Source organism: Microtus ochrogaster, unplaced genomic scaffold (assembly GCF_000317375.1).
Source record: "Microtus ochrogaster isolate Prairie Vole_2 unplaced genomic scaffold, MicOch1.0 UNK1, whole genome shotgun sequence".
NCBI classification, from domain to species: Eukaryota; Metazoa; Chordata; class Mammalia; order Rodentia; family Cricetidae; genus Microtus; species Microtus ochrogaster.
The window spans coordinates 32,592,099-32,605,683 of NW_004949099.1; the positions used below are offsets into that span (position 1 = coordinate 32,592,099).

At 43.2% G+C, this 13,585-nt stretch overlaps 1 protein-coding gene across 1 annotated transcript in view; it reads right to left on the reverse strand.

Annotated features, from left to right (window-relative positions):
* The window catches only part of Znf248 (zinc finger protein 248), a 50,874-nt gene that overhangs the window by 27,364 nt on the left and 9,925 nt on the right, over positions 1 to 13,585 (reverse strand). Inside the window, exons 3-6 of the mRNA XM_013353025.2 lie at positions 7,893 to 8,019; positions 7,243 to 7,338; positions 6,452 to 6,515; positions 4,935 to 5,996 (exon numbers count right to left, since the gene is read on the reverse strand). Coding sequence (XP_013208479.2) covers positions 4,935 to 5,996; positions 6,452 to 6,515; positions 7,243 to 7,338; positions 7,893 to 8,019 — 1,349 coding nt within the window. The remainder of the gene's footprint in view (positions 1 to 4,934; positions 5,997 to 6,451; positions 6,516 to 7,242; positions 7,339 to 7,892; positions 8,020 to 13,585) is intronic.

Sequence of the window (13,585 nt, forward strand, 5' to 3'; positions counted from 1 at the left end):
TATAATTATTGCATGCTAATTTTATATTCCTGTATTATCAAAAGTCTGTGAGTTGGTGTAGTTAGTTGTGAGTTCTATAGGTAGTTTCTGGGTAGTAAAAATAGAATTTGTAAGACCCTCCCCTAACTCTTATACCTATAATGAGAGTAAGGCCTGGAACCTAACAATTTACTTTAGATCAGAGAGCTATATTAAGGTAGGGGTATTCGCGTCTGATCAAATGTGACTTTTGGAAAGGTATAAGCAGAGTATGTAATTCTGATCAGTTGATTGGGAGGCAAAGCTAGGCTTGCCAAGGTTATATAAGCAAAGTTTGTGTGGTCATTAGGAACCAAGAGGTTAGTAGTGAAGGAAAGAGTGAATGTTGGAATGGTCCCAACAGTGCACATACAAGATGGAGGTCATGGACACACTTGTTAGTGGTATAAGGCACTGTGCATGAAAGGAGAGTATAGGCAAGGGCCGGGGTGAGAGAAGAGGTTCTGGGGTGGCCTTTGGGACCGAGGAGGATAAGGTAGAGGATGAGGGAGAGGAAGAAGGCAGTGGTGAGAAGACTAAATGGTCAGGAGTGTGAGGGAGGAAAGGCAGGGTTGAGAGATCTGGTTCAGAGCGGGTGTTTGGAGGCCAATGATGAGTGATTCAGTGGGCTAAAGGAAGAGGGGGCTACAGAGAGAAAGGAAGCTGCAGGTGAAGTCTGAGAGGGGGGAGCTCATCTGCCAGATCAGGATCTGAGAAACAGTCCAGGAGATTAGGCTTAAGAGTTCAAGCTAGTGGGACCGCTTATGCCGACAGGGAGGAAAGGGAAAGAACAGGCGTGCTGATAAAGAAGGCCTGGAGCTAGAGAATCTCTAACCTCTTGCCTTTGCATTGGAGGGAGTTGTTGAGGTCCCACAAGATGGCAGGGTTGAATGTACCAAATTCAGGCCATGAGTTTTGGTTGTTGAGGGCAAATTGGGGACAGATCTTAATAGAAATTCAGATGAGGCAGGGAACTTCACTATTCCATTGAGCTCAAATTGATTGTTTTTGTTTGTTTGTTATAACCACATCTCACTGTGTAGATCTGGCTGTCCTGGGAGTCATGATGTAGGCATCATACCCTACTTGTTTGTATTTTTTTAATTAGATTTATTTTATGTGTTTTGCTTGCATGTATGTGCAAAATGTGTCTTCCTGGTGCCTGTGGAGGTCCCAAAAGGGCATTAGATCTTCTGGAACTGGAGTTACAGATGGTTGTGATCCACCACGTGGGTTCAGGGAACTGAATCCGGGTTCTCTGGAAGAACAGCAAGCGCTCTTGAACACTGAGCCATCTCTCCAACTTCTCGTTTGAAAGTTTTTAGGAGGCAGGTTGTCTTAGTTTTCTAGTAGTGTGACAAAAACCCATGACCAAAGCCATTTCATTTTCTTTATAGAAGAAAAAGGTTTAATTGGGTATACAATTCCAGGGTGTATGAGGAGCAAAGGCGTGGTGACAGGAACAGCCGATCCACAAGTAGGAGGCAGGGAGACACAATGGGAATGGTGCCAGCCTTTTGACACCTCAAAGCCCACCCTCAGTGACACATCTCCTCTGGCAAGATCTTGCTACGTGTTGAATCTTTTAGATAAAATCTACCGTCGGGTTTTATTTTTATTGTTTGAAAGCATGGGATAAAACCGGACTTACATAGCAGACAATGAGGACTACTGAGAACTCAAGAACAATGGCAATGGGTTTTTGATCCTACTGCACATACTGGCTTTGGGGGAGCCTAGGCAGTTTGGACGCTCAACTTACTAAACCTGGATGGAGGTGGGCGGTCCTTGGACTTCCCACAGGTCAGGGAACCCTGATTGCTCTTCAAGCTGATGAGGGAGAGGGACTTGATCGGGGGAGGGGGAGGGAAATGGGAGGCGGTGGCGGGGAGGAGGCAGAAATCCTTAATAAATAAATAAATAAATAAAAGAAAATTTGATACGTGTTTACAACATACCTTTATCATATAACCCCACCCCCTTCCTCCAACTCTGTCTGCCTCCTTCCAGCACATCTCCCTCCCAACTTCTTAATTACTTTAGACAATGATCTGCTGAGTCTAATTAGTGTTGCCCATGTGCATGTGCAGATGGGCATGGGGACATCCCCTGGGACATGGCAACCTACCAGTGACTACTCCCAATATTTTCTCTTCCCGATATTTACTTTAAAATTTTGGACATGGGGGGGGATATTTTTGCTCTACAATTTCAAGATCTAGATAAATGCAGGGGTGATAATCTAACTTGAACAATATTGCTTTTCATCCATGAGGGTACACTTGGGCAAGCTCTTCTTATAAATCAGAATCGACAGTTGGCATAAATGCTAATAAACTTCTGAGTGCCAGATATCCCAGACCATCCCTGTAAAGCCACAGACTAGCCATGGCATAGATGCTGGCAAACTCCTGAGTGCCAAAGATACCCCAGACCACCCTTGTAAAGCAAGAGACTACCCATGGCTTAAATGCTGGCAAACTTCTGGGGGCCACAGATACCCCAAACCACCCCTGTAAAGTGAGAGACTAGCCATCCAACAATAACATGATTCACAATTTCCTTCATGTTTCACGCTACATATTCAAAACTTAAGAGTTTAAATTCATTTTTTATTTCTTTGTGCATAAACTGAGTTATTTCTTCCATAAGCCCTGGCACTGGCTAGAGTCTGTAATTTGGCTGGCTTCATCCAACCAGTGGCAGGCTGAGTTGACTAGGCTAAGAAATCACACACACACACAAACACACACACACAAATACTAATAAATTACATAGATGCCATGTTTTATGAGATAGTTAGAAAATGATAAATGATATTAGAAAAACTACCCATTGCCTTGGAAGAAAATAAATGAATGTCAAGGGAAAAGAACAATTGAAAATTTAGTTCAATTTAATTGACACAATGTTTATTTCATATATTTGTTACATTTCATCAGGAAATTGTTTTAATGTAACAATTCAGTAAGTAAAAAAATCACATTTCTTTGGGAAAAATACTTCTAAGCCTAGGCTTTTTCCACATATAAATACAATGCACGAAATAAATATACTACACAGAAGTCACCCACCCATATACTGCTGCATCATGTTTAATAAACAGAACATTTATAAGAGTGGGCTCAGGACCCGCTGCAGGGTGTGCAGCCCAGAGTAACAGGAACCTGTGTGGTAAAGTGCTGAGTCATCAATGTCTTGGGCTTTATCAGCCATGTGGTCTACCTCCATTACTCAGCTCCGCCAGCAGTGTGAGGGCAGCCACAGGCAGAGGGTAAGCAAATGGGTTTGGATTGGTGTTTTCAAAGTGCTTCATTTACAGACACTGGCATTTTGTTTCGTGCCACCTTCATGTGTCAAAAAACATCTCATTCTTGCAGTAATTGAGTAATAAAAATGTAATCTCAGCTTAGAGGCTATAAGGCTGGGCCGTGGATCTGGCAGATGGACCATGGTTCATGGATCTGCTCCTGAGCCACCGTGGGTAGACACACAGCCAAATCAAGTCAAGGCACTATCAGCAACAAGGTGGGAGATAGGTGGTGGGCGGCCGACCTTCCAATGTATGATTCAGGATATACAAATTAATGACAATATTACTGAATGTCGAGAGTTTACGTTTTACAGACACTTTCTGAGTGCTTTAAAATGCCAACCTATTTCAACCTCAAGGCAATTTTAGGGTGCCACTGCCGTTGCTCTCACAGGAAGTGAAGCTGAGGCACAGTGAAGTTGCATGGCATGGCCATGCTGGGGTCTGGGTCAAGGTAGTAGGAGCCTAGAATCTCAGTTTTAGCACTGGTCATGTTGCCTCTGCCACCCAGAAAGAGAAGAAAAAACAATGAGGTATTTTTCATACAAAATACAAACACAGGTACCACCGCTCTACAAGATCTACAGTAAGATAATTTCAGACTGCTACAGCTGCATCTCCAACTCAAAGTTCAGCCGATCACCATATAGCTGGAAAAATCACAAAGGAATTTAAGTGTCTTCTGAAGGGTCCACTTAGTAACAATGTCTGAACCCATTTGTAAGTGCTGGGAAGTAGATGAAAAGATACACGATGTGTTTAAAGTATACACCAACGGAGGTTACAGTAACAACACTATCAATGGAGATCACTGCTGACGTGCAAGTGTTCCCACACATTCTAGCTACTGAGCTTAGGCACGATAACCAATGAGTCCCACGGGCAGGTTACACATGTACAAATGTGTTTTGTAGATACCCACATACACACCTACATTCTACATATCAAAACCACGTCTCTGTTTAGTGGTGTTTCCTGATTATTTTAGCTCTCTAGTTTGATATGTATGGTATTTGTTGTTTTCTGGTTTTGTTGTTTGTTTCTTTAGGAAGGAAAATCAGTCTTGGCACTGGCAACATGATTCACAGCTTGACTGCTGCCTTCAGGATAAATTCCTTTCGTTTTTCTTAGAAATATTTCAAATACTGAAAATGCCTACCTAGCTATGATCAAAGTATTAGTATAACAAACACTCATGTGCTCCTGGTAAGGCTTCCATATCTGCTGCAATCTGTGCACGAATCCCCCTTGATCTTTTTAAGTGCAACTGTGTGAGAGACTCCCAAGGGCTCGGACACCCATGGGAGGTCCTCACTGTGTCCTTGGGATGTGTAGGGCCTGATGCTAGGACAGAACTTCCGGACACTCACTTACTTTCTGCCCCATTTTATCTCTCATGTCTTACAGTTTCTGTCACCTGATGTCTATAAAAATTGGCCGTATTGTAAAGGTCTTCCTAATAACACCACAGAATTTCCTTCTATACACGTGCTGATAATTCTATACGGAAAAGATAAACATTCCTCATTACTTAGACGGTTCTCCTTCTGTGTGGATTACATCAGAAGGATGAACTATGGCAGGAACCCAGAACTCAGGCTACTTGGAAGTTTTCCCTTTCTTGGCATGTGTCTTCTGATGTGTGGTGAGTTGTGACCTCTGGATAAAGTTTTCCCCACACTCCTGGCACTCATAGGGCTTCTCCCCCGTGTGCTTTCTCTGGTGTATGACAAAATGTGACTTCTGAGAAAAGGACTTCCCACATATGTCACACTCATAGGGCCTCTCTCCCGTGTGAGTCCTCTCGTGTAGTCTGAGGACTGAGTTTACAGAGAAGGATTTGCCACACTCTGTACACTCATAGGGCTTCTCCCCGCTGTGTTTCCTCTCGTGTTTGGTGAGGTCTGACTTATAGTAAAAGGTTTTCCCACACTGGCTGCATTCAAAGGGCTTCTCCCCAGTGTGGGTTCGCTGGTGCACCGTGAGGGCTGACTTCTGGTAGAAGCAGTTGCCACATTCCTTACACTTGTACGGCTTCTCGCCTGTGTGCGTTCTCTGGTGTGTTTTGAGGTGGGAATTCCTAGAGAAGAGTTTCCCGCATTCTTTACATTTATAGGGTTTCTCCCCTGTGTGGGTCCTCTGATGGACTGTGAGGTGTGACTTTTGGGAAAAGAACTTCCCACACTCCTTACACTCAAAAGGTTTCTCCCCTGTGTGTGTCTTTTGGTGCACCAGGAGGTATGCCTTCACATAGAAGAACTTCCCACACTCCTTACACTCAAAGGGCTTCTCCCCGGTGTGTGTTTTCTGATGCTCCATGAGGTGTGGCTTCTGGTAGAATGATTTCTCACACTGGCTACATTCATAGGGTTTCTCCCCTGCATGGATTCTCAGGTGGCGAGTGAGGGATGATAAGTGGTAGAAGACTTTGTTACATTCTTTACACGCGTAGGTTTTCTCTCGGGTGTGAACTTTCTGATGGACCGTGAGCTCTTCGTTTGTATAGAAAGACTGCCCGCATTTCTCACACTTATAGGACTTCTTGGTGTGTGTTTCCTGGTGCACGACGAGGGACGACTTCTGGCAGAAGGACTTCCCGCACTGGCCGCACTCGTGGCTTTCCTGCTGGGTGGCAGTTTTCCGCCGTCGGTTGGGGTCTCCTTTCCTAGAGAGAAAGTTCCCAGTTCGTTAATAGGACTTTCGAAGCTTTTTCGGTGCTGTGCGTCTCTGAATAACTTTGATGAAGACTTCACTAATCCTGTGCGTCAGGTTCCTCGGGCTTCTCCACTGTGAACACTGATCTACACCATGACTTAACACTGTACAGAATGAGGCTTCTCCTGAAGTCTCGGGGTTTCCTAATGGCCACACCTTACTGTAAGCCACCCTTAGTGCATAGTTCAGAAAAAGGAGACGATAACTACCAAGTTTGGCTCTCTTGATCCAAAACCACACCCCTCAGGGAGGCATGCCTGTTTGGGTCATAATCTTTCGGATTCACTCCAGTGCCTGTTTAATAACATTTAATTAATCAACAATCTCCCTCCCATTCCCAGCATTCCAAACAAGACTATTCTTCCTCACAAAGCTTCTATCCTACACATTAATTCTTGAACTTGCCTTGCATTTCCAGCCTGCTGTTCCTGGTGTTTGGCTCTGGGGTCAGCAGCATTCCCTCGTTTGTCTACAAAGGAATCAAGATTTTAGCACAGCGTTATGGTCAAAGGTTGATACTTAGTCCTCAGGCAAGTATGTCAAGATGAAAGCACTCTCAAATGAAATTTCCCTCTAAATCATTGGTGACAGTTTTCCTTGTTTGTTATTCTAGAGGGTCTGGGGGGGGGTCATCTAGATCTATGCTAGTGACTAACAGCAAGACTACCCACCATGCTGCTCAGAATGGCATGGGGCTTAAATTTTATGAATTGTGGATTTCTGGAATTTTCCATTTAATCTCTTCAGATTGCAGTTGACCAGGGATAACAGAAACCACAAAGGAAAATGTAAGAGGAGCGGCATCACTGTAGTCAGCAGACCACAGAGCTGTATTAGATTCTTCATGTGTCCAGAGCAATCTGGAGACCAAAAATAAAATGAATTTCTAAGAACACCAATCTCCTCGTGTGCTGAGGAATATCGCTGTTTTCTAGGCTTTTGCTTTCCACACAATTGGCTCCAGGATCCTGAGTAACTGCAGCAGGCAGCAGCTGGCCATGAAACCATGCTGCAGGTCTTTCCATGGAGAGAAGAAAAATTGGTATGTTGTGGGATTCAAACATATGTAGACAGTATCTTCAATCATTTCTAGAACTATAGAGAACTTAGGGAGATTCCTGAGAAACTGTTTCTAAAGGAAATCTTGACAAATATTTCAAACGGTCACATGCAACATGAATTTTTTTTAAACGCACCAGCACGGTTCCGATTTGGAAGTTCTTTCTCTAATACCCACGGCTCTTTTCCTTTCCTCAACTTGGAGATCACACTTGGCCTAATCACACGGTAACCTATTAAAGAGAAAGGAGATGACATAGTTTCCTTGGAAGTGAGGTACAGTTTCAGACAAGCAGTGAGGGTCTTACTTGTGCTTCACACAGTTATTCTTTCTTCCTTTCTTTTTCTTCCTCCCTTTCTTTCCTTTCCTTTCCCCTCTCTCTCTCTCTCTCTCTCTCTCTCTCTCTCTCTCTCTCTCTCTCTCTCTTTCTTTCTTTCTTTCTTTCTTTCTTTCTTTCTTTCTTTCGGGGTGGAGGATTTTCAAGACAGGGTTTCTCAGAAGCTTTAGAGCCTGTCCTGCAACTAGCTCTTGTAGACCAGGCTGGCCTTGAACTTACAGAGATCCACCTGCTTCTGCCTATTAAAGGCGTGTGTCACCACCACCCAGCCACAAATTTCTTCTCTAAATGAAGTGGCAGAAACACACATATTTTCTCAGGAATTCCCAAACAGATTAACTATGAATCGTGAAACAAAGTATGACTTGACTTACAGAGACTTTAGGTGGTCCAGCCAACGGGAGAGGAAATGGAAACAACTGTAGTTATAGATGAGGAAATTTTCTCACCCACAGAGACCAGGTGACGATAGTTCTCCAGCATCACGTTCTTGTAAAGCGACTTCTGAGCAGGGGTCAGTAACTTCCATTCTGCCTTGGTGAATTCCACAGTAACATCCCTTAATGTCACAGGTCCCTGAAACAACAATTCCAGTTCAGTCTGAAGTGACCGGGGAGGAAGGCACAAGGTCGGGAAGTAGGACAACAGCAGAGCACTGGCTTAGCGTTTGCGAGGCCCTGAGTTCAACCCCAGGACAAGAGAAATAAAGAAAAGACTAGAGTATTAAACTAGCGCTGAGTGGCCTCTTCCTAGTCACCCTGGATAGCAATTACACATTTTGTCAAGGAATTTCTCTTTTGACAAGAGGCAAAGATAATAGATCCCTAATGTCCGTGTTGCAGCAGATCTACAGCAGACGTATGTTCAGGACACAAGGCGTTCAGATGGTGACAGTATCTGCTGTGTAATAGCTGTTAGATTTTATAAGGTGGTCAAACCATCCAATACAAACTAGAAAGAAAGAGTTCATAAGCGGCAATGAGATGAAGCATGAGGAACAACACCTATAGGAAAATGGAAGTCACACAGAGTGAGAGCTGGCTGAAGAACTGGGTCGATTCACTTAAGAAGTCAGGGAAGAGGACACAGCCAACAAAGCATGCTTTGCACATAACGTAACAGACCTCATGTCACATGTATTTACATCTGTTCACGAACTTTCCCAGGGGAGACACAGATACCCCCTCACCATAGACAGGACACCAATGACAGACCAAAATACAATTCTATCAAAGTCCAAGTTGGTGAATCAAAGGGCTTACACCACTTCTCAAACTTAAGCTTATTTACATAAGAGGAAAATGTGAGCAGATATTCCTCCATTTTCCATCATGTGGAGCACCTTAGACATTTTGGTGATGCTCGCCCACTTTGCAGATACAAATGCAGACAACGGGAACCATTGGTGAGACAGAGTGTGCAGTAGTTATAGGAGTAGATCAGTCAGCTACAGAGAAAACTAAACCAATGGGGCACACGAAACACGACAGTGATGTGGGCGGTGCGCACAGCATCGCAGACACAGTGAAACCAAGAAGTATAATACAGCTTTTGTGTGCAGGGGTACGTGTGCACATGTATGTGCAAGCATGGGGGCCAGAGACTGAGACTGTGTCTCTTGCTCTATGATCCTCCCTGCAGTAGTTTGAAGGAGAATGTCCCCATAGGCTCTGGCATTTGAACACTTGGTCCCCAGTTGGTGGTCCTGATCTGGGAGGTCTAGGAGGTGTGGCATAGCTGGAGGAGGTGTGTCACTGGGGTTAGGCTTCAAGGATCATGTGCATGTGTGTCCATCTTGTTTTTGTTTTACTTTGGGTTTTTGTTTTCTGTGAGACAGGGCTTCTCACTTGGGCCACTGAAGGTGGCTCCTAGCTGGTGGTGCTGCTCAGGGAGGTTTCGGTGGTGTGACAGTGGTGTGCTCCTCCTGAAGGAAACATAGCTTCACCTACTTCCAGTTCATGCTCTGTTTCATGCTTGTGTTTGAGGCTGGAACCCTCAGCATCCTGCTCCAGCCTATGTATGCTGTTTGCTTACACGCTTCCCAACCATCATGGACTCTTGTTCCTCTGTAGCCATAAGCCCAAGTAAAATCTTTATTCCACAGGTTGCTTTTGGTCATGGTGTTGTATCACAGCAAAAGAAACATTATCAACACACCCAGCTTTCTACATGGGTACAAGGCATCAAATTCAAGTCCTCAGAGCTACCTGGCAAGCGCTTTACCAACTAAACTATCTTCCTGGCTTCTAGGAATTTATTTTATTCATGGTCAAATCACAATAAAAGTTGATTTTATTATGATGTAGTATGAGAATATAGCTCAAGCGTTGGTTCAAAAGTCTATTCTTCTGTTAGAAAAGTAAGTTATGTATTCCTAAAAATCCCTGGGAAGGTGGTCCTAGGTGTATAAGAAGGCAAACTGAGCAAGCAAGGAAGGAAGAGCAAGCCAGTAAGTTGGGTTCTCCTATGGCCTCTGCTTCAGTTTTGGCCTCTAAGTTCCTGCTTGAGTTCCTGAGCTGACTTCCCTCAATGCTAGACTATGTCTTGGAAATGTGCACCAAATAAATCCTTTCCTCCTTGAATTTGTTTGTGTCAGTGTTTTTAGCACAGCAATAGAAAACAAGCTAAGACATTAGCTTACAGTGTTTATCCATTTACATTGAGTATGATTGTGGGTGTAGGCTGGGAAGCTGGGAAAGAGCCTCAGTGGGCGAGAGAAGGTGTTCAGAGAGGGAGACGTAGGACACACACGCTGCGAGCAGAAAGGAAGCTATGAGGGAGGACGGAGGGGTGCAAGGCAGGATGTCATCGGGAACGGGGAGAACAATGAGTGGTGGGATCAACCTAACAATTTTTGCTTGAAAATGACAAAAATGAAACCTAATACTGTATATACGTTTCAAAACTGTAAAAACAAGCAAAGTAGAATTCACTAGAGAAGATTGATGGAGGAAGGTCATTGGTTGATTAAATAAAGAAGCTGCTTGCCCTGATAGGTTAGAACGTAGGTGGGAGGAGTGTCATTGGTTGATTAAATAAAGAAGCTGCTTGCCCTGATAGGTTAGAACGTAGGTGGGAGGAGTGAACGGAGCAGAAAGCTGGGCGGGAGAGGAAGTGAGGTAAGACACCTCAGACAGAGACTCGACAGCTCTCCTCTCGGGGGCAGATGCCTCAGAGAGACACGATGCTCCACTCTTGTGGGCAGAGGCGAGAGCTCTGCTCTCTGAGGCACACGCGATGAAGCTCCGACCCAGGATGGACGTAGGCTAGAATCTTCCCGGTAAGACCGGTGCTACACAGATGATAAGAAATGGGCTAGTCCAGGTGTGAGAGTTAGCCTAGAAGAGGCTAGATAGATGGGCCAAGCAGTGCTTAAAAGAATACAGTGTCCGTGTAATTATTTCGGGTAAAGCTAGCCTTGTGGGCAGCGGGGTGCTGGGGACGCAGCCCCGCTGCTCCTATTACTACAGAAGATCAGCATCAGATCTGAGCAGCCTGAAAACAGAATCTTTAAAGCTGACAGCATCCTAGCACAACTCTGACTCAGCGCTCTAGTGTCCCTGTAAGGCATTACCTGTGACTACTAACTCAAAAAGAGAAGCGGGACCATCATCTCAGAAGATCCCTGCCCTCAGGAGGCAGAGGCAGGTGGATCTCTGTGAGTTCCAGGCCAGCCTGGCCTACAGAGTGAGTTCCAAGACAGCTAGGACTACACAGAGAAACCCTGTCTCCAAAACAAACAAACATGTTCATCATGAAAAATAGAAACTGTAAAAACTAGGAAGTGGTGGTGTCAAGGTTTGCTTTATAAGTGTCCTTTGAAAGTCCGTAGGTTTCGAGGCTTGTTGGGAAGCTGACAGAATCCTTAGAGAGCCTAGACAGACATTGTCAGGTCCCTGGGTGTGTGTCACTGAAGAGCACTGTAGAGCCCTGGTCCCTTAGTCATAGTTATAAGAAGTTTCTCCCCGCTACCCCATGACTCCTACCGTGATGTGGTGGTTTGTGACAGGCATAAATAAACCCAACTGAGCCAACTGACCACAGACTAGTACCTCTGAAGCCATGAGCCAAAACAACCCATTTTTCCCTCTAAGCTGACAGGGTATTTGTTATCGTGACAGCAAACTGACGCAGAGGGGACTTCCTTAATTTGATCAAAGATGTTTCTATACGACCTGCACTTACTGAGATACTCAGGAATAACTAAAACCTTTCCCCTTAAGGGGGACAAACAAGTAAGTCTGCTCTCAGCATTCCTAGTCCAGCAGCATCCGAGACAGAAATCATAGCAGTGCTAAAAGTAACAGAAAATATAAAGATTACAAAAGGATAAATACAACTATTTCTCTTTGTAGATAATTTTCATTTCTGTGGACAACATCACAGAATCATCCAAATACTTTCTATGATTAATAACTGAGTTAACTAAGGTCAATATTGTTTAAGTATGTATTTCTATGAATACTACCATTGGATACTTAAGTATTAATTCAACTAAATATGTGCATGGCCTATAAAAAGAAAATCATATAACAATGAAGAAAAAGCTCAGAAGACTACTGTGTCAATCTTAGACCAATCAGTATATTTAATGCAATTCCAATTCAATTTTTACAAGGCATTTTATAATTGTCAAACTAATTCTAAAATGGGTGTGGTTTTGCCAGCACACAGGAAGTAAGGGTGACCAATACCTGTAAGTTTGAGGTAAACTCAGTTTATGTTATAATGAAAGCCTTTTTCAAAAAACATGAATTAACTTGCTAAAAATTGAATTTACATTTCCCAAATGACCAAACATGTTGAACATTTTTTCACATATATACTAGCCATTTGTAGCTCTCCATTTGCAAGCAAATTTTGTGTATTTATTAAATTATTTATTCTACTTGTGTTCAAGTTTTTGGGTCCTTATATATTCTAGATATTAATCCTTGTTACATGAACAGCCAACAAAGATTTTTCTCCCATTATGCAGGCCGTGACTTCAGTCTGGTAATCGTTGCCCTTTGCTGTGCAGAAATTTTTAGCTCAGTGTGATGCATTTCTCCATTTTTGAAACTCTTTCCTGAGCTACTGGAGTCCTGCCCAGGAAATCATCATCTATGATTGTGTTTGGAAGTGTTTCTTGTTTTCCTCTAGCTGTTTCAAAGTTTCAGTCTTACATTAAGTGGGGGAAAGAAGACATGGTGATAGGAGAAAGGTTATCACAGACTAGGAAGAGGGTGTATGGGGTGGGGGAACTGACAATTGCTGCTGTAAGAAATAACCTCAACCCATAATTTAAAACTTTATACAAAAATTAACTAGAGACGGAACAGAACAAAAAATGTAAAGGGCACTGGCTGCTCTCCCAGAGGTCCTGAGTTCAATTCCCAGCACCCATATTACAGCTCACAACAATCCATAACTTGAGTCCCATGGGATCCTATGCCCTCTTCTGTTGTGCAGACATACATGTAGATAAAACACCCATATACAATAAAGTAAACAAACAAATCTTTTAAAAATGTACATTTATACTTTTTCATTTTTGAATGCTGTTTAGTAACTTAAATATAAATATATTTAACTAAACTTGCACAGAAATTTATTTCAGTTGGGTGGGAGATACTTGTTGAGTTGATGTGGACTCCATCAAAGAGGTAGATTGACTTTCTTTTTAACCTAAGCTTTAGATACTGAGGTTACAGATTAACAACAACAACAAAAAAATTCAGTGATAATTTATAGAGTGTTTGCTATGTTATGTATCTTTGTATGTAATTACTATGTTAAAATTTAATCCCTAATGTGATAGAATGCCAAGATAAGGCCATTAGGAACTCAGGAGCTATGATGGCACAGCCCTCACGGGTGTGACTGAGGATCTTATTAAACAGGGAGGGGTAAAGCTCATCCTCTTCTGCTCTACCCACGGGAGGACACAGCTGCCAGGAAAGATACACCATCTCCTGTCTGCCGCACCCCGATTCTGAAATTCTTAGTAGTCGAAACAGTGAGGAAGTCATTTCTGTTCTGTGTAAGTTAGCCTGTTTCAGGTCTTTTGTTATAACGTCACAAACAGACTTAAGACAGTTCTTATACATGGATTACTCAGTTTGGTTTCCCTGGCAAGATTTTTTTTTTTTTTTTTTTTTTT